The 21,428-nt window shown below is 46.4% G+C and overlaps 2 protein-coding genes across 5 annotated transcripts in view; one reads left to right on the top strand and one right to left on the bottom strand.

Annotated features, from left to right (window-relative positions):
* The window catches only part of LOC135105029 (centrosomal protein of 135 kDa-like), an 83,160-nt gene that overhangs the window by 37,065 nt on the left and 24,667 nt on the right, over nt 1-21,428 (top strand). For all 4 annotated transcript variants that reach the window (XR_010270673.1, XM_064012922.1, XM_064012921.1 and 1 more), the window contains 2 exons: nt 2,616-2,826; nt 3,017-3,132. Coding sequence is in view for 3 of the 4 variants with exons in the window: in XM_064012922.1 (XP_063868992.1) it covers nt 2,616-2,826; nt 3,017-3,132 (327 nt within the window). In the remaining variant the exon portion in view is untranslated. The remainder of the gene's footprint in view (nt 1-2,615; nt 2,827-3,016; nt 3,133-21,428) is intronic.
* The window catches only part of LOC135105028 (uncharacterized), a 17,324-nt gene continuing 1,237 nt past the window's right edge, over nt 5,342-21,428 (bottom strand). Inside the window, exons 3-6 of the mRNA XM_064012920.1 lie at nt 7,918-8,147; nt 7,529-7,668; nt 7,282-7,454; nt 5,342-7,173 (exon numbers count right to left, since the gene is read on the bottom strand). Of these exons, the coding sequence (XP_063868990.1) occupies nt 6,017-7,173; nt 7,282-7,454; nt 7,529-7,668; nt 7,918-8,109 (1,662 nt within the window). The 5' untranslated portion in view covers nt 8,110-8,147 and the 3' untranslated portion in view covers nt 5,342-6,016. The remainder of the gene's footprint in view (nt 7,174-7,281; nt 7,455-7,528; nt 7,669-7,917; nt 8,148-21,428) is intronic.

The following is a 21,428-nucleotide window of genomic DNA, read 5'->3' as shown; positions in this document are numbered from 1 at the left end:
ATAGGAAGGTGGAAATACAGAAGCAGGCAGGGAGTTCCAGAGTTTACCAGAGAAAGGGATGAATGATTGAGAATACTGGTTAACTCTTGCATTAGAGAGGTGGACAGAATAGGGGTGAGAGAAAGAAGAAAGTCTTGTGCAGCGAGGCCGTGGAAGGAGGGAAGGCATGCAGTTAGCAAGATCAGAAGAGCAGTTAGCATGAAAATAGCGGTAGAAGACAGCTAGATATGCAACATTGCGGCGGTGAGAGAGAAGCTGAAGACAGTCAGTTAGAGGAGAGGAGTTGATGAGACGAAAAGCTTTTGATTCCATCCTGTCTAGAAGAGCAGTATGAGTGGAAACCCCCCAGACATGTGAAGCATACTCCATACATGGACAGATAAGGCCCTTGTACAGAGTTAGCAGCTGGGGGGGTGAGAAAAACTGGCGGAGACGTCTCAGAACACCTAACTTCATACAAGCTGTTTTAGCTAGAGATGAGATGTGAAGTTTCCAGTTCAGATTATAAGTAAAGGACAGACCGAGGATGTTCAGTGTAGAAGAGGGGAACAGTTGAGTGTCATTGAAGAAGAGGGGATAGTTGTCTGGAAGGTTGTGTCGAGTTGATAGATGGAGGAATTGAGTTTTTGAGGCATTGAACAATACCAAATTTGCTCTGCCCCAATCAGAAATTTTAGAAAGATCAGAAGTCAGGCGTTCTGTGGCTTCCCTGCGTGATATGTTTACCTCCTGAAGGGTTGGACGTCTATGAAAAGACGTGGAAAAGTGCAGGGTGGTATCATCAACGTAGGAATGGATAGGACAAGAAGTTTGGTTTAGAAAATCATTAATGAATAATAAGAAGAGAGTGTGTGACAGGACAGAACCCTGAGGAACACCACTGTTAATAGATTTAGGAGAAGAACAGTGACCATCTACCACAGCAGCAATAGAACGGTCAGAAAGGAAACTTGAGATGAAGTTACAGAGAGAAGGATAGAAACCGTAGGAGGGTAGTTTGGAAATCAAAGCTTTGTGCCAGACTCTATCAAAGGCTTTTGATATGTCCAAGGCAACAGCAAAAGTTTCACCAAAATCTCTAAAAGAGGATGACCAATACTCAGTAAGGAAAGCCAGAAGATCACCAGTAGAGCAGCCTTGACGGAACCCATACTGGCGATCAGGTAGAAGGTTGTGAAGTGATAGATGTTTAAGAATCTTCCTGTTGAGGATAGATTCAAAAACTTTAGATAAGCAGGAAATTAAAGCAATAGGATGGTAGTTTGAGGGATTAGAGCGGTCACCCTTTTTAGGAACAGGTTGAATGTAGGCAAACTTCCAGGAAGAAGGAAAGGTAGATGTTGACAGACAGAGTTGAAAGAGTTTGACTTGGCAAGGTGCAAGCACAGAGGCACAGTTTCGGAGAACAATAGGAGGGACCCCATCAGGTCCATAAGCCTTCCGAGGGTTTAGGCCAGTGAGGGCATGGAAAACATCTTTGCGAAGAATTTTAATAGGTGGCATGAAGTAGTCAGAGGGTGGAGGAGAGGGAGGAACAAGCCCAGAATTGTCCAAGGTAGAGTTTTTAGCAAAGGTTTGAGCAAAGAGTTCAGCTTTAGAAATAGATGTGATAGCAGTGGTGCCAACTGGTTGAAGTAGAGGAGAGAAAGAAGAAGAAGCAAAGTTATTGGAGATATTTTTGGCTAGATGCCAGAAGTCATGAGGGGAGTTAGATCTTGAAAGGTTTTGACATTTTCTGTTAATGAAGGAATTTTTGGCTAGTTGGAGAACAGACTTGGCATGGTTTTGGGCAGAAATATAAAGTGCATGAGATTCTGGTGATGGAAGGCTTAAGTACCTTTTGTGGGTCACCTCTCTATCATGTATAGCACGAGAACAAGCTGTGTTAAACCAAGGTTTAGAAGGTTTAGGACGAGAAAAAGAGTGAGGAATGTACGCCTCCATGCCAGACACTATCACCTGTTATGCGCTCAGCACACAAAGATGGGTCTCTGACACGGAAGCAGTAGTCATTCCAAGGAAAATCAGCAAAATACCTCCTCAGGTCCCCCCAACTAGCAGAGGTACAACGCCAGAGGCACCTTCGCTTAGGGGGATCCTGAGGAGGGATTGGAGTGATAGGACAAGATAAAGATATGAGATTGTGATCGGAAGAGCCCAACGGAGAAGAAAGGGTGACAGCATAAGCAGAAGGATTAGAGGTCAGGAAAAGGTCAAGAATGTTGGGCGTATCTCCAAGACAGTCAGGAATACGAGTAGGGTGTTGCACCAATTGCTCTAGGTCATGGAGGATAGCAAAGTTGTAGGCTAGTTCATCAGGATGGTCAGTGAAGGGAGAGGAAAGCCAAAGCTGGTGGTGAACATTGAAGTCTTCAAGAATGGAGATCTCTGCAAAAGGGAAGAGGGTCAGAATGTGCTCCACTTTGGAAGTTAAGTAGTCAAAGAATTTCTTATAGTCAGAGGAGTTAGGAGAGAGGTATACAGCACAGATAAATTTAGTATGAGAGTGACTCTGTAGTGTGTGTGTGTTTACATATAGATCCATTAATGTAGTACATATAAGTGTATTTTTACACATGTACAGAAGGTTAATGTCCATCTTTGTCCATTTCCAGGCGGTTGTTGCAGCAGAAGGTTGGTGAAATTGGTGACACAGAGCATCAGCTGGAGATGCGACTCAACCAGCTGAGTAGCAGTGAGGCGCGACTCAAGGAGCTGGAGGCTGAGCTGATCCGTGTGAGAGAGGAACTGGCTGACTCCAGGGCAGAGGTCACTGCCCTCAGAGCCTCAGTGGCCAGGCTGGACCATGACAAGGACCTCCTCAATGTGAGTGACTGTGTGTATTTACTGACAGACATGTGCTTGGAGTTGTGATCATAATTTCTGAGGTAAGCATGTTGCTGTACAAACAAACTAAAGCAAAACCTGAGAAAGGCATAGCTATCTTACTGTTAAGATGATGAAAAATTTAAAACAAAGTTGGTGTAAGTTCAGTTGACATGTGTCTGTGGGGCAGACTGAGTTGGACACCAAGACGGAGGGTGTTGCATCCCTAAGGGAGGAGCTGCGCAAGAGGGAGGCACTGGTGGCTCAGCTGGAGGGATCCGTCACCAGGCTGGAGGGTCGCCTTGAGTGAGTACACACTCCATGCCCTTACTCAAGGCAGGGAACAGATAATCTGTGTATCTGTGTTGCTGTCTTAAAAGTAGAAGTAGCAGTAGCAATAGTTGTGCTAACAAAAAAAATTGCTACGTGGATGTCTTTTTCAGTAAGTTCTTATTGGTTGGGGCAGTTGGATCTGCTAGTTTTCAGATCAGTCTGAAATACGTGCACATTTTGTTACAAATAGAGCCAATGCAACAAGGTCTGTTTGTCAATTTATATTATCCAGACTTCATTTCTTGAAAACAGAATCTTTTGAGTGGCCACCACAATGCTGAACACATTCATTCAATCTTACCACAAAATTGTCCATGACCTGCTCTAGTAAATAGATTTTAATTTCTCTGACCTTGGCATTGATTTATTGCCTAAGGTGGATATTTCTTGGTTTTGTGGAGTACACTTTGCCCCTTAAAGTATCCCCAAGGAAAAAATATAAAAAACTGAGATCAGAGAAGTGAATATCAATTACAGGAGTGGGTCATAATGACTTTGTGGTAAGATTGAATGAATGCATTTAGTGCTGTGGTCACCACTGGAAAGATTTTCTTTTAAAAAATGAAATCGTGGTAATGCATTATGAAACATAGGCTTCACATATTTGCATCTATTTTATTTGTAACAAATCCTGCAAGATTTTTATATTGAATTGAAAACCATGGCATCTTACTGTCCCGCCCTATATATCTATCTGTTTGTATAATTGTATGGCAAGTCTTTCCATCAAGTTAGATGAGGAGAGATGTGTCCCCGGCTGAACAGATTCTCAGAGGGGCAATGGTAAATGGTAACCAGGGAACAGTTGCATGAACTAAATAGTTATGAAACCTCCAGCCTTCAGAAACATATAAGTTATACTGCAAACTTTTCACTTTCTCCTTTTCTATAATTCCAAGTATTACTGAAAGCATTATCAACGAATATTATAACATGCATGTAGCTTCATGTGATTCGAAATTGCAATAATAGTTGAAGGAAATTTCTATTTCGAAATACAATTTTGAAATGTTTGATGTCAGAATGATGGCAACTTTGCAGGTGATCTTTCACAGAGAGAGAGAGAGAGAGAGAGAGAGAGAGAGAGAGAGAGAGAGAGAGAGAGAGAGAGAGAGAATTTCTAACCACAATAAGCCACACTCGCTTTTCTTTCCCTTCAAGGTCACTGCTGTTTCATTATCATGTAAGCAACAGCAGCTGCATGGAGTGTTATGCGATTTTATGAAACACGATTATGTTATCAAGCAAACAGGTGTTGAATCCTCGAGGTGTTGCGAGTACGTGGTTAGATGGGTCTTGGTTCCCGGCGCGGGTGTGGATGATGGTGGCCTTGTTACCAGGACGGGAATGCTTCAGACGCAAGAGATCGGCTGGCACTCCTCTCTTGGTGGTCTAGGATAAAACTATGGCACGCTGGTGTAAGCCTTGTGTGTGTGTGTGGGTGGGTGTGGTTTTGAAAGATATGGAAAGGTAAATAGCAAACATTTTCTCGTGTTTCTCTCTTCGTTACTATTAATACTACTACTACCACCACCACCACCACCACCACCATCACCATCATTACTGCTGGTGGTGCTGCTGGGAATGTTAAGTTTGCCACATCATGTGGTGTGTCAAGGCCGCCGTTCAAGCGTCACCCGGTCGGCCACGTCATGTTGGTGGTCACTGTGGGGGCGGGGCGCTCAAGATAGACCTTAAGATTGTTGCTGGGGTGGAGAAATGTGTGTGTGTGTGTGTGTGTGTGTGTGTGTGTGTGCGCGCGCGCGCGCTCGCGTTCCTGCGTGCGTTCGTGCGTGCGTGCGTGTGCGCGCAATGGATGGCCATAAACCAAACACTACTTTTGACATCACGCATGAAAGTGGGTTACCTATCTCTCTCTCTCTCTCTCTCTCTCTCTCTCTCTCTCTCTCTCTCTCTCTCTCTCTCTCTCTCTCTCTCTCTCTCTCTCTCTGTGCATGGAATATCATTTGACTTGACACTTTCTGTGATTATTTGCTTTGTGTTTTTTCAAAGATAAAACAAAGCCAAGCAGGTGTAGGTGGCGTGGTAGTGGGGGCTCGTGGGAGGCTCTCTTGTTTTGTTGGTGGAGACGAAGGCGGCACTTCCTTCCCTAGTTAACTTAATAAAGAGGAGGAGGAGGAAAATTGTGAATGAAGGATATTGGTTAAGTAAAAATCTAGTATAAAAGTCATTCAATGCATTTAAGAGAATCAGTAATACACAGACTGATGAGTGAGCAAACAAACGGACGAGTTGTGTGTGTACAAGGCGATGAAAACAGATTGAAAGACACGCTGGCAGACACAGACAGACAGGCAGCTGTATGGCCAGACACACTTGAAAGCACGTTGTTCACGCTTCCCTCCCTCGCCTCCCAGACTTTCCCTTCACGCTGGGCTTTCCTCGCCGTGGTCGGCATCATTATCTCGAGTGTCATTAATTGCTGTCAAGGAATGGACGTAAAGACGCGGCCTCGTGAGTGCGTGCTACTCGTTGCTCTATTGTCTTAATGCTTAAAGTATTATCACTTGATTATCACCATCATTACCATTATCATCACTCATTATCATCATCATCAGCTGCAGGAATCATTTTCACGTCACTGGCTGGTCATACACGTTATGCACCATCTAAAGTCACCGTGACAGCCTGGCCTCCTCCTGCGCAGTGGTGAGGCAGGTTCGATGAGGAGTTTTTAGTGACTGGCGTCCAGGCATCGTTGTCACGCGAGGCGGGGCGGCGCAGGCGGCGAGGCGCCGGATTGGGCGTCGGGGAGGAAAGTGTTGGGTATCACAGGCGGGTGGCGCTGATGCCGCTGGAAGATAATGCCCACTGAGGAAATAGCGAGAGGCGAGGGTCAGGACGGAGGCACCGGGGTGCCCCACCAGGGATCTAGGGCGCGGCGCCCCTCGGGATGGCCTGTGTAGAAAGTGCTGGACTCTTCGTCCTCCTCAGGCAGCAAGAAATGGGTTGAGTCCAATAGACCCCGAGCCTCGCTGCCTGCCGACATGGAACGGCCAGACCGCGTCCCGGAGGTGCTGGCAGGGGTAGGCGCCGGGGCGGGGATGGAGGTAGAGGTTGGGGGTGCCAGAGTTGCGTTCGTGTCCCCCACGTTGAAGGTGTCGTCGCCCCGAGCGGCAGTCACACTGTTACTCATCTGGAACTGTGAGGGAGAGTCTGCCCCGGGGGTGTCCTGCTCCAGGGTGAGGGGCATGGCGGGTTCTGAGGTACACACTGGAGTGAGGGGCCGCCACTGCTTCACCATGAGGCGCTGCCCGGCAGGGCAGGGGCCGCGAGTGTTGAGCAAGTGGCAGCTGTCTTCCTCCCAGGCTATGTACCCCTTCCGCAGGTCACAGATGCAATGGGCCTTGGCGCTGGTCTTATCATGGTCCAGGACCTGCCGGCGGGGACAGGGGCCGCGGCTCCCCACCTCATAACAGCGACCGTCTTTGGGCCAGAAACCCACCAGCTCTGGTATGCAGCCACACGTGCCTTGCAGCGGCGTGTCCTCATCATAGATGAAGAGGCTACCGAGGGAGCAGGGCCCGCGCTTCCCCAGCCTGTAGCAGGTGTCCGAGGACGGATGGTAGCGGCGCGTCCCTGAGCACGGGTACAGCTGGCACTTGCCCGTGCCGTTGGTGGCAGGAGTGAAGAAGTGGCCCTTGGAGCATGGCCCGCGAGAGTACAGCAGGTAGCAGGAACCAGTAGGGGACCACAGGGCGTGGTCAGGTCTGCAGGTGCATCGGGTGGCCAGGGTGTCGGGACTGAAGGCGAGCAGCTGGCCGGGGCGGCAGGGTCCCCGCTGCCCCAGCTCGTAGCAGCTGCCACTGTCCTGGTGGTAGTTGGTGAGGATGGAGGGGCTGCAGCCACACTGTGTGGCTCCGCGCGTTGCATTGTACAGGAAGATGGTGCCATCCAGGCACGGCCCGCGCTGGAACAGCTCGAAGCATAGGCCCGTTAAGGCCCAGTAGTTGCTGAACATGACGGTCCGCTCACACCCACAGTCCGGGAACCCTGCAACAAACGGCCCTCGCTGACTGACCTTGGCCCCGCCCTGCCCCGCCCTGCCACACTTTGTACACAGAACACACAGCCATGCCACGCCCTTCCCTCCCTACTTACCGGTGTTAGGGTTGACATAGATGAGGTAGCCGTTGAGGCAAGGGCCGCGGGTGTGGTGCTGGTAACACTCGCCATCGGGCGGCCAGAACACCTGGCCGGGCGGACACTCGTCGAATGGGCGGCACGTCCCCTCCCCATCCCGCAGATCCTCCCCGTATCTGTCTATGTACTCCCTGTGGAAGATACAAAATCAGCGACGTTCCTGCCAGCGCGGTAACACAGCCGGAGGTCAAAGCGCGGCACTCACCTGGGCAGGCAGGGTCCTCGGGAGAAACGGGAGTGGCAGCGACGGGAGTCTGGGTGCAAGAGGCTGCCTCGAGGACACCGGCACTGGCCCTCCCCTGCCGCCACGTTGAAGTAAAATTCTTGAGTCTCCCCGCACGGACCCTGAGGAAGGGGTGGGAAGGGATGAACGACTTGGCGAGACCTGATACTGCTTCTGCTCCACTCACTCACGAGACTCAGGAATGAGGCTGATCTCTGACTTGTGGGGTCACACACACACACACACACACACACACACACACACACACACACACACACACACACACACACACACACACACACACACACACACAAGAATACTGCCTAAAGGTCACCTGACTCACTGACTCACCACCAGCGGCCGTGACTCACCTGAGTAAATATTCGGTGGCAGGAGGAGTCTCTCGGCCATAGGAGCAGCTGCCACGACTCTGCGGCGCACGGGTTGAGGGTGTGGTTGACCCAGGGCGGCGGAATGACCGCGCCCCATCCCGCCCCCGCCCCTGCCAGCCACCACGCCCAGCACCACCACCACCGTCCCCACCACCCGCCGCGCGACACCATTCTCAGGCCTCGTCGCCGTCTGCTCTCACACCTCCCGCCTGCAGTGAAAGGAGAGGGGGAGGGTTATTAAAAAGAGAGAGAGAGAGAGAGAGAGAGAGAGAGAGAGAGAGAGAGAGAGGTGGGGGGGAGTAAATGAGTGGAGGACCGGCACTGGAAACAACGGAGGACAAGGAAATTCAAGGTAGCCAAATGAGAGAGAGAGAGAGAGAGAGAGAGAGAGAGAGAGAGAGAGAGAGAGAGAGAGAGAGAGAGAGAGAGAGAAGACCTCGGGGGAGGAAAGGGAAAGGGAGTGAGTGAGTGAGTGAGTGAGAGAGTGAGAGGGAAAGAAAACAGTTACCGCAAGACTCCACACAAGGGAAGGTCAGGCGCACAAAGCCGCGCTCCTCCTCCTCCTCCTCCTCCTCCTCCTCCTCCTCCCTACCATCATCATCTCTCCTCTGTCTTCCCTACCTCCTCCTCCTCCTCCTCCTCCATCGAAAGTGAAAGTAAGAAGGACCATCACTGCCCCATGCAAGTGTTCGGGACCTCCTGCCCTCCCTTGGTTTCTTGGGGGTGTGTGACGGAGGAGGGGGGAGGGGGAGAGGGGCGAGGAAAAGGGAAGTGCCAGTTACATAATCCTCTTAAAAATCTTCTGCGTCCCCTTCCTTCCCCTTCACTGCCCCTTGTGTCTCAATCACTTTTCCTCATCTCTCTCTCTCTCTCTCTCTCTCTCTCTCTCTCTCTCTCTCTCTCTCTCTCTCTCTCTCTCTCTCTCTCCTCCTCCTCCTCCTCCTCCTCCTCCTCCTCCTCCTCCTCCTCCTCCTCCTCCTTTCATCCCGTCCCCATTCCAGTCTGTCCTCTCCCCTTTCGTCCTTTCCTTATTCGTGTCACCTTCCTAGTATCCCTTCTCTCTCTCTCTCTCTCTCTCTCTCTCTCTCTCTCTCTCTCTCTCTCTCTCTCTCTCTCTCTGGAAGTGGAAACAAATTTGACCAAGCGGGTAATAACTGGCACACCAGGTTTTAATGCTTTCACCGCATCTCATACACAATTGTTTTTTCATTTGTTTAAAAGCTTCACCAGGAGTCACAAATACACCTTCTCTTTCACTGACCTATCTGGGACGCCAACCTTCCCCCCATTCCGCCCACCCCCCCAGCCCTGCCAACCATCAAACCTTAACCCCCAAATAAACCTCTTTTCTTATCTCATCGTCTTATGTTTACTAACTGACCCTCCTACCAGAACCTCCCAAAAATAACCCCCTTTTTCGCTGTTAGCTTCTTTTTATGTTTACTAACCAATCCCCGCACACAACCCTCGCAAATAACCCCTTTTTCCCTATCATACCTTTAAGTTTACTCACTGATTCTCCCACACAGATTCCCAACCAACCATCTTTTCCTCATCACACGTTCTCATGTTTACTAATTCATCTATTGGTTTTAATTTCCCTAGCGGATGAGCCGAGTCAGTTGGGAGGTTGAGAAGACAAGATAAATTTGTGGAGGGAGGTGGTAGGCGGATGGATGTTTGACTCAGGGACTGCTACGTGTAGGCCAGCTGGTTTCTTGCAGCTTCCTTTATGTCCGTGTGAGTCGAGGGCAGCTTGGTATAAAACTCAGGTACGGTATGGTCGGGAAATGACCAGGAAGACGTGTGTTTTGCGCCTTAACTTTATGTAGAGTTCACGTTCACTATTCAAAGGTATGGGTGAAGGTCGTTTTGTTAAGTTAATTAATATGGATGAGAGAGACACAGTGAGAGATTTATGGGGATTAGGTTCCTCCTCGTCTCTCTCTCTCTCTCCTCCCTCTCCCTCTCCCTCTCCCTTCAGTCTTCTCTCAGTGCCCTCCTCTTGTCTCCCGCCCTTCTCTTCTCCCTCCACCTCCCACCCTCCTTCGTTAGGATCTCGTGTACGTGCTGTCCCTTTCACTTCCTAGGACTGGATGCTGCTGCCTTTCATCACCATCGTCATCGTCATCATCATCATCATCATCATCATCATCATCATCATCATCATCACTTACTGTTATCATCGTACTCATTTTTAAAAATTTTGGATGTTGGGATTGTTATTTTAATGTAATGGGTTTGATATCACCAAGGGAGGGAGAGAGAGAGAGAGAGAGAGAGAGAGAGAGAGAGAGAGAGAGAGAGAGAGAGAGAGAGAGAGAGAGAGAGAGAGTAACAGTAACCTCGTGTCATACCTGCAAGACTCGTTACGACTCGTTGCGACAGACTGGGCATGCACACACACACACACACACACACACACACACACACACACACACACACACACACACACACACACACACACACACACACACACACACACACACACACACAGAATGAATTAGTCGACCGCATTATCAAGTTTACCACCACCACCACCACCACCACCACAACTACCACTACTATTATCACCACTCATCGTTCATACACATAATCTCTTTTCGTGTCTTCTCCTTCCTGTTCCTCGCCCTCGTCTGTTCATTTGCTTGTTGCCTTGTTCTTCCTCGTCATCCTCGAAGCTTCCGTCTCGGGTGGCATTTGAGAGAAAAAAACAAAACAAAAACGGTTCACTCTACCGAGGTTGGACACACCTGGCTCCTTAATTGCAAAGGTCATTGAGGGTCCTTTACCGGGGTTACGTCAAGGCCTTTCGTCCCACTCTTCTCCCCTCTTTCCCTCCCTATCTTTATTCCTCTCCTTCCTCCTCCCCTTGCTCTGTTTCCTTCCTTTCCTTCCACTTTGCTTTATTTTCTATCCCTTTCTGTCATTTCCCTTTCTTTTTTCCCCTTCCCTTTCTATCTCTTCTGTCTCTCTTTCCTGTTTTTTTTTCCTTTGTTTTGTCCCTTTCTCTTTCTCTCCTTCCCATCCTTTCTCCCCCCTTCTCATTCTTTTTTTTTTCCCTCTTATGTTTTTTCACTTCCTCCTGTCATTTTCCTTTCACTTCTTCCATCTCTCTCTCTCTCTCTCTCTCTCTCTCTCTCTCTCTCTCTCTCTCTCTCTCTCTCTCTCTCTCTCTCTCTCTCTCTCTCTCTCTCTCTCTCTCTCTCTCTCTCTCTCTCTCTCTCTCTCTCTCTCTCTCTCTCTCCCCCATTTCCCTTTTACCTATTACTTTCAATCTCTCCTTCACCCGTCTCTCATTTCCCCTCCCTTAACCCCCCTTCATTTTCCCCTTCATTCTCTGTTCTTTTTCCTCATTTTTCTCTCCTTGCACTTCTCTCTCCTCCACCTCCCCAACATGGATAATTGGGCTGTTTCTTTGAAGCTCTTTTTCTCTCTTTTTTTTTTTTCATGGTCACATCGAGGCCTTGGTAGTTGATTTTTTATTTTATGTGTGTTCACTTGCTTGGCTTCTTGTATTGTGTTGCATGCCTTTAGGGTTCGAATCCCCGGCCGAGCGGAAACAATTCGGGGTGATCTCCTTTCACGTGATATTCCCTAGCTGTTCATCCGCGCAGAAGAGGAGAGAATAGATAAGGACTTCTGGCTGGCCTCGCGTCGTTGTCTGGGGAGAGTGGAAGGCCAGCAGTTGTGTCCGCTCACGTAAACAAGGTTACTGGCCATATATTATGCATTATTATTATTTTTTTTTTTTTTTGCGTTTTCTCAATAAGTAATAAATGAGAGAAATAGAAAAAAAAAGATAAAATTGAATAGTGAATAAATAAATAGAAGTATGTCAATTTTATTCAATGGTATGTATGCATATTTGGTATCTCTTCTTTTCCGGCAAGCTTTAGTAGTGGATGGATGGATGGATGGATGGATGGATTGATGGGAGGGGGATGAGGAAACTTGTGTTGTACTGTTGTTTCTTTCCGCCAGCATTAGTGGGGGGAGGGACGGATGAGTTGCTGGATTGGGAGGAAACTTCTATCCTACTATTCTTTCTTTCAAACCATTAAGCTGTTTAGTTCAGTGTAATTAAACGTCCCAGCAAGCACGAGAAGGTAGATGGCGAGGAATCTTGTACTGTATTATTTTTTACTTCAACCCACTAAGTTACTTGAGAAGGTTGATGGGGATGGAGTCTTTTACTGTACTCTCCTTTCCACTGACCCATTACATTAGCCTACACTACCGTAATGAAAGGTCTGTTGCTTCTTGTGAAATATTTGTAATCCTCCTCCTCCTCCTCCTCCTCCTCCTCCTCCTCCTCCTCCTCCTCCTCCTTCTTCAAGACGGCTTATGGAGGTCACCGTCTTGCTGGTACCTGCCTGCTCTGCTCACCTTTCGTTCGTCATCATCATCATCATCATCATCTTAATTTTTTCTCTTGAGCCTCCCAACATCTTTTGACATTCACGAGTAGCGGGAACCCTCACTCAGTACGGCTATTTAGGAGGGAGGATGAGGAAGTGCCGACCGAGAGAGAGAGAGAGAGAGAGAGAGAGAGAGAGAGAGAGAGAGAGAGAGAGAGAGAGAGAGAGAGAGAGAGAGTACTTTTACCTAATTTGTACCACCATTGCAATGGCATTAACTCTTGCCATCATTAGAGAGAGAGAGAGAGAGAGAGAGAGAGAGAGAGAGAGAGAGAGAGAGAGAGAGAGAGAGAGAGAGAGATTGTGTGTGTGTGTGTGTGTGTGTGTGTGTGTGTGTGTGTGTGTGTGTGTGTGTGTGTGTGTGTGTGTGTGTGTGTGTGTGTGTGTGTGTGTGTGTGTCACTGCGCTACTGAGAGGGAAGAGGAAGAAAAGGGTGGGTCGCCAGGCCGTTCCTTATAAGGCAGGTCGCGGTGCACTACAAAATACAGAGTGCCGCAGCTGGGCACGTGTGTGGCTGTGCTGGGAATATGCAACGGCCATTATGTTGCCAGCGAACCCTCGGGCGAAGAATGCTGTGAATTATTGAGGTGTTTTTATCCTCATAGTAAAGGAGACTAGCTAGGAGATTAGGAAATGCATAAAAAATCTAATTAGCTTTCCAGAAAGTTGTGTAGGTGTTGAAATGGGTGTACAGAAAAGGTATAGTCGATTAATGTTTGGGAGGCTTCAAATCACCACTACTTTAATAGGAGTGAGAGAAAGGGAGAAGTGTGAAGACGCGCTCTGAATGAAATTAAATTGGCCAGCCCGTGTGGAGTCTTTTCTATTAACTTTTTCTTGGGGCGATTGACAATTACGTTTTTTTTTTTTTTTTTTTTCCAGGTTCTGTAGCTTTACCACTTTCCTTTTCACACCAAGACACTTTCACCACGCCAGTATTAATGCATGTCCGACACCGGTGAGTGGCTGGCCGTGCGAAAGTGTCCTGGAATGCTGCTACTTTAGGACATGTGTAACTTGTTCAGGACGTGTTTTTGTGGGGAAGCGAAAAAAAAAAAAAAGAGAGAGGGAGAGAGAGGTTAAAGGAAAAAGGAGTCTGTTTTTGGTTTTTGGCAACTGATGTGAGGAATAAGGATATTAAAGGCCACTCAGGCAGGATAATGTTACTGGCCACTAGTATAAGATGAGAATATTAACGCCACTCAGGATAATATTTGTGCCCACTGATAGAAGATAAGAATACCAAGGGCCACTCAGCAAGGATAACGTTAGTGGCCACTCATGAAGGACAGGTACGATAAGGGCCACTCAGACAGGATAATGGTAGTGGCCACTTATGGAGGATAAGATTGATAAGGGCCACTCAGGCAGGATAGTATTTGTGGCCACTGATAGAGGATAAGAATACCAAGGGCCACTCAGGAAGGATAATGTCAGTGGCCACTCATGAAGGATAAGAATAATAAGGAGAATAATAAGAGAGAATAATGAGTGGGGTAAGACTATTAAAGACCACTCAGTCAGGGTAATGGTGGACGAAAATCTGTTTTCCACTAACATTACCACCTGTTTATGTGTCCTAATTATATGTTTCCTCTCCCTTGAATCATCCCATTGCTCTTTCCTTTTTGAGCACAAGACGTCACACAGGCACGGCTTGGCTTCCTTCCCTCGTGTACGTGACCACATTGACCTTGCGGACCTGTTCCTCTGGTCACCTCCACCCCTCCGCTGGCTACCTCAAGGGGCCACGTGTTGCTCCTTGAAATGCATGGTACAAGAAGGCAGGGCAGATAGGGAAATAGGTAGAAAGATAGTGAGGTGCATGTAGGGTTGAGTACACAGAAGGGAAAGGCAGATAGGGAAATGGATCAAGAGATGAGTACATGAAAAGATAGAGAAGTGGATGTAGGCTTGAGTACACAGGAAGGCAGGGTAGATGGAGAAGTGGATGTAGGCTTGAGTACACAGGAAGGCAGGGTAGATAGGAGAAGTGGATGTAGGCTTGAGTACACAGGAAGGCAGGGTAGATGGAGAAGTGGATGTAGGCTTGAGTACACAGGAAGGCAGGGTAGATAGGGAAGTGGATGTAGGCTTGAGTACACAGGAAGGCAGGGTAGATAGGGAAGTGGATGTAGGCTTGAGTACACAGGAAGTCAGAGTAGATAAGAGAAGTGGATGTAGGCTTGAGTACACAGGAAGGCAGAGTAGATAAGAGAAGTGGATATAGGCTTGAGTACACAGGAAGGCAGAGTAGATAGGGAAGTGGATGTAGGCTTGAGTACACAGGAAGGCACGGTAGATAGAAAAGTGAATATTAAGTTTTGTTGGTCTGGCTGGGAACTAAGTAGAGAAATAAGAAGTTTTTGTTTGGGAGAAAGAAAAGTAAGTAGAAATGAGATGAGGCAGTTAGCTGACGACCTCGAATAGACAGCTGAGAGAGATGAGTGGAGAAAGTAAAAAAGAGGCATTTGTCCAACGGTAGAATCACAGAGGACGGTGATGAGGAAGTGATACAACACCAGCGTTTGTTCCTGGTGAAGTGATACAAGCCCTCCACTTTTTTTATTTATTTATTTATTTTTTTATGAAGTGGTACAAGCGTGGCATTTTCTGGTAAAGTGATACAAGTCCAACATTTTTCTAGTGAAGTGATACAAGTCCGGCATTTTCTGGCATTTGTACTGAAAAAAAAAAATATATATATATGATCGTCACATTTAATTCGCTGTCTCTATACCATTCTCCCAAAAGTAATAAAATAAAATAAATAAATAGAGTTGATTTATGTGTGATGATCCGAGAGTCATCGGAATCACCAGCCTTTGTGATGCCACTGCCAGACAAAGACCTCCCTTAACCTTCTACACTCACTGTCTGGGCCGCACCACTCCTGCAGATCATCCTTCTATTTAGTTCTCCCGCCTGCCTTGCCTTCACACTCCCTCTTACATCCATATTTATCATCTGCTTATCAGTTCACTCTTAAGTCATCACCCCCTTCCCCCTCTCTCTCTCTCTCTCTCTCTCTCTCTCTCTCTCTCTCTCTCTCTCTCTCTCTCTCTCTCTCTCTCTCTGGTAACTTGTCCTCGTCTGCTTCTACCCGCCTATCCATGTTCATAGTCATCATCTTCCGGTCCTCATTTTCTTTCATAGTCACTATCCTTACCCTTGTTCACTCTATTGGTAACCTGTCCTCGTCTGCTTCGTCTGCTTCTCTCCGCCTGTACTATCTACACATCTTCTGGTCCCTGTGTTCTGCCTCCTACTGGTCATCTACAATAGTACTCATGTGGCGGCCAGCGCGGGGAGGGTGGAAGGTTGGGGAGGGCGTAGGCGGCACACCCTCGCCATCTTCGGTATTAATGATGTCTGGTTGGTCTGGCCGGTGTGTAGACAAAGGGCGGGATCCCACCTGGCAACTACTTGATCCCTTTTAATGGTTTGGATTCCTTGTGGCTGGTCGTTTTCTTATCATCTTTATCAACGGGTGTTACCGTGTGTAGTTTTGTTGAGTAGTGTTTTTGCACGGTTTTTTTTTTTTCATTATTATTTCCGAAGTATTTATGTTTCTTCTCTTTTCTTATTACACCATCATATCAGTCTTTTTCGTTTTATATTTGCAATAGCAGGCCACTTCTGGGAGTCCAAACCTCCCGTGTCTTTATACCGCCTTGCCCTTGGATTCCTGTTTACAAAATGGACCACTGTGTAATGCCACCCCCTGATGATGAATCACATGTCCCTGTGGACTCTGCGGACTCCTGTGGACCAAGTCTGCGATTGGTGGTTGAGTTTTACTTAACAGCGTCTACAGAATAGTCTCCAGCGGCCTCGGGTGACCGTGCAGGTCAATTCTAACCCCATGTTGGGATTCTTCAGGCCAAGTTACCTCTGTGGACCAAGTTTGAGGTTGGTAGGTTGTAAAGTCTAGGAGGAGTTTGGGAACAAACAAACATACATACATATATACAAACATTTGCCTTTTATAGGTGTAGAAATTTATTCTCTTATGTTTAATTCGTTTACGTCTGTATATATATATATATATATATATATATATATATATATATATATATATATATATATATATATATATATATATATATATTCTTTTTTTTTTTTTTTTTTTTTTTTCGGGTTTTGTCATGCTCAGTCAACAAATTTATTCTCTTACAGTTATTGTTTACGTCATCCATTTTGTTTTTGTCTTCGTTCTTAATTTTACCATTAAAATTTTTCTTAATGATATATATATATATATATATATATATATATATATATATATATATATATATATATATATATATATATATATATATATATATATATATATATATATATATATATATATATATATCACCCACAATTTCCTATTTCCACCTGATCTACCTTTACCTATTTCTACCTGTACATACTCCTATTTCCACCTGATCTACGTATTATTTCTACCTGTTCATAATTACCCATTTCTGCCTGATCCACAATTACCTATCACAGCGTGGTCAGCTATTACATATTCTTTCTCCCTGATCCACCTGCACCTGCTTCCACCTGTTTTTCGCTAACTGTGTCATCCTTGACTAGTTCCCTTGTGCTGAATTTTTGTCTCTCGCTCACACACCAATTGGCTGAGTCACTCTACTTAATTCCGGGCCTTGAAAAAAAAAAGAATCGTACATTCTTTCATGATTCTTGTTTTGTTTATGTGCATTAAGGTTTTTTTTTCTTGGTCTGTGTCTATTTTTATATATTATTTTATCGAAAGAGGAAATGAAGGAATTGTAATTTTTAAACGGTGTGTGTGCGTGCGTACGTGTAATGTTGGAGGACACATTTGGCGCTTTATGTTACATCCCAGAGAGAGAGAGAGAGAGAGAGAGAGAGAGAGAGAGAGAGAGAGAGAGAGAGAGAGAGAAGGTGGGGGGGGCATTGTCTCACAAGGCCACTATAGAGAGAAAGGAAAAAAATTAAAGAAGGACAAATTTAACTGCGGGATGGTCAGTGGTATTTCCTGTAAGCTTGAGGCCGTTCTCTCTCTCTCTCTCTCTCTCTCTCTCTCTCTCTCTCTCTCTCTCTCTCTCTCTCTCTCTCTCTCTCTCTCTCTGTCTCTCTGTCTGCAATAATTGATCATTGTTTTCCATTGTCCAGTAGTCATTTTCTCTTGTGTTCGTCTCTCCATTCCTTTGTGATCGCGTCCTTTGTTTCGTCATCATTTATTGTTCCTATTCTTTTATCTTGCTTTATTTATTCTTCATCTGTTTATTTTTATTTGTTTTATATTTGTGTTAACGTTAATACTGATATTGATGCTGCTACTACTACTACTACTACTACTACTACTACTACTACTACTACTACTACTAATAATAATAATAATAATAATAATAATAATAATAATGATAATACAACTACTACTACTTCTACTACTATTACTACTACTACTACTACTACTACTACTTCCTCTACAACAATAACAACAACAAACTACTACTACTACTACTACTACTACTACTACTACTACTACTACTAACCACTCTCACCACCTCAAGTACGCACCGCTGCTTTACATATAATTAACTTTCCCCTATTCTTCTTCCTCTTCTTCCTTCCACCTTCTAACCAATTTAAGAACTCCTTTCCTCCCTCTCGTTCTTTTCCTTCCCTCCCCTCCTCCATTATTTACTCTTTTTTTTCAACTTTCCACATTCTAACTGGTTTAGGTACTTTTCCTCCACGTCTTCATTTTCCTCCTCCTCCTCCTCCTCCTCCTCCTCCTCCTCCTCCTCCTCCTCCTCCTCCTCCTCCTCCTCCTCCTCCTCCTCCTCCTCCTCCTCCTCCTCCTCCTCCTCCTCCTACTACCAGACATGCCGTGACATACATATCCGACTCATTGATACTCGTATTGAGCAAACAGGAAAAATGAAGGAAGAAGAGATAGAGGAGGGGGAGGAGGAGGAAAACAAGAGTAACGGTTCTGCTCTAGTTAGGTCAGTCAAAAACAGGTTCGGTTGGTTACCTGTCAGTCAGTCTAGTCAGTTAATAGGTCTTTTATTTCTAAGGAGGATAGGTAGGACCAAACTTTACTGACCCAACACCTCTCCAGACTGACTCACTGATTGGCTGACTGAATGAACGAATGAACGAACGAACAGCTTGACTGAATTTGGCTGACAGAAAGACAGCATTGCACACACACACACACACACACACACACACACACACACACACACACACACACACACACGGCGGTAGATCTCTTGACTGATTAACGAATTGACTGGCTGTGACTGATTGACTTGACAAACTTGCTGCTTCCCGATGAGTTATGGCACCGCGAATTGAGTGAGTCAGCAAACCCTTCCACTGATTTACTCACCAGCCACCAGGCCACGTCCTTCCCTCACTCCCTCACTCACTGACCCACTGACTGACTAACCGAAGTACAACAATCAGCCTTCAGTAATTGATGTGGTTATTAACTGGCTTCTTATTGAGTTTACTTTTTTTCCTATTATAGTTGTGTTCTTACTTTCTCTTTCTCTCTCTCTCTTTTTTTTTCTCTCTCTCTCTCTTTCTCACTCCCAACCGGTTCATATACAGTACTCTATAAAAGTTAACTCATTGACTGACCGACTAACACATTTCCCTACTGAGTCAGTCGGTCAGTCCTTCACTCGCTTCCTCACTCACCCTTCCCTCTCACTTGCTCACTCTTACTATGATTCAGCGCGCCCTCCAACCTGTTGCTATTCTTGTTGACTGGACTCAGCCTGCCTCTTTTTGTCCCTCTGGTGCAGGTAGGGTTAGACTGTCCCGCGCCCTACCCCGTCCTGCTCTGCTTTGTCTGGCCTACCTGTCTGTCTCTCTCTAATCTCCCTTTTTTTTTCTGTCTCTCTCTTACTCTTTGTCTCATTGTCTCTGCCTGCTTCCCTTATTCTCTCTCTACTCTCTCTACTCCTTTATTGTCCATCGTATGCATTCACACATTCTCTCTCTCTCTCTCTCTCTCTCTCTCTCTCTCTCTCTCTCTCTCTCTCTCTCTCTCTCTCTCTCTCTCTCTCTCTCTCTCTCTCTCTCTCTCTCTCTCACACACACACACACACACAAATATCTCAGACTTTCTCTCTCATCCTTCCATCTTCTCTTATTCTCCTCTTCCAATCTTGACTCATTCTTTTTCCCTTTCTCTTTCCGTCTCTCTCTTCCAAAACTTTCCTAACCTCTCTCTCTCTCTCTCTCTCTCTCTCTCTCTCTCTCTCTCTCTCTCTCTCTCTCTCTCTCTCTCTCTCTCTCTCTCTCTCTCTCTCTCTCTCTCTCTCTCTCTCTCTCTCTCTCTCTCTCTCTCTCTCTCTCTCTCTCTCCATGGTCACTTTCTTCCCATGTCGTCTACTTTTCTTTCTCACAGTAAGGTCGACGATTCCTTGAGTTATAACCAATTTAGAGAAAAGATCACGAGTTGTATTTTTTGTCACACCGCCTCTGACTAATTGAGAGAGAGAGAGAGAGAGAGAGAGAGAGAGAGAGAGAGAGAGAGAGAGAGAGAGAGAGAGAGAGAGAGAGAGAGAGAGAGAGAGAGAGAGTCGGTGTGATACATGTGTGCGATAGCGTGTAGCGTTGATATGTGCGTGTGTATGGGTGTATGCGTTTGTCTTTACGAATCTGTGTGTGTGTGTGTGTGTGTGTGTGTGTGTGTGTGTGTGTGTGTGTGTGTGTGTGTGTGTGTGTGTGTGTACTTTCACTCTTCAATGGCCCAGAACGCGAAGACGAATCAGGCGCCCGCATTTCAAGTCTGTGAAAAGGGAAAGGAGGAGGAGGAGGAGAAGGAGGAGGAGGAGGAGGAGGAGGAGGAGGAGGAGGAGGAGGAGGAGGAGGAGGTGGAAGAGGAAGAGAAGGAGGAGGTTCTTAGTGCTTCCTGATGATACACCTTCGCCCTTCCCGGTTTATTTCGACCCAGTCTTCCTCCTCTCCCCCTCCCCACGCCACTCTTCTCTCTTCCCTCTCCCCTTACTCCTACTTCCCTTTCACATCCCTTCCTCTCTCCCTCTCCCTCTCTCCCTCCCTTCCTCTCTCCCTTCATCCACATTCGTACCCAGAATTTACATTTCCTCCACCTCTCTCTCTCTCTCTCTCTCTCTCTCTCTCTCTCTCTCTCTCTCTCTCTCTCTCTCTCTCTCTCTCTCTCTCTCTCTCTCTCTCTCTCTCTCTCTCTCTCTCTCTCTCTCTCTCTCTCTCTCTCTCTCTCTCTCTCTCTCTCTCTCTCTCTCTCTCTCTCTCTCTCTCTCTCTCTCTCTCTCTCTCTCTCTCTCTCTCTCTCTCTCTCTCTCTCTCTCTCTCTGGTCTCGACCGCCACACTTCAGTTGTACCCGCCCATCGACACACACACACACACACACACACACACACACACACACACACACACACACACACACACACACACCACAAGCGCGCGCAGGTATGAAACTATAATTGAATGTGTGTGTGTGTGTGTGTGTGTGTGTGTGTGTGTGTGTGTGTGTGTGTGTGTGTGTGTGTGTGTGTGTTTGTGTTTGCACGATCATTTTCACTTGGAGTGTTGAAATCTCTAGTGGGAACTCACAACACACACACACACACACACACACACACACACACACACACACACACACACACACACACACACACACACACACACTTATTAATTCTATGCATATCACCACGTTCTTTCCTCTTAATATAACAAAGATGAATGTCGTGTGTGTGTGTGTGTGTGTGTGTGTGTGTGTGTGTGTGTGTGTGTGTGTGTTATGACGAAAGGAGGTAGTGTTTTTGTGTACTCAGATTCGCGCCATCCTTTCGTCAGTCATTGTTACGAGGCTTGTAATTAGAGGGAATGAGACATGATAGAGATTGATGAGAGAGAGAGAGAGAGAGAGAGAGAGAGAGAGAGAGAGAGAGAGAGAGAGAGAGAGAGAGAGTAAACAGATTAATAAAGACACAGACCAGTGAGTAAATACATAAAGATGAATAGATGAATGGATAGATGAGTAGATAGATAAACACCATAATGTAATCTTCGCCTTTCACCTC

The sequence above is a fragment of the Scylla paramamosain genome, chromosome 11 (genome assembly GCF_035594125.1).
Source record: "Scylla paramamosain isolate STU-SP2022 chromosome 11, ASM3559412v1, whole genome shotgun sequence".
Classification (NCBI taxonomy): Eukaryota; Metazoa; Arthropoda; class Malacostraca; order Decapoda; family Portunidae; genus Scylla; species Scylla paramamosain.
This window is presented reverse-complemented; position numbering and strand designations above follow the sequence as displayed.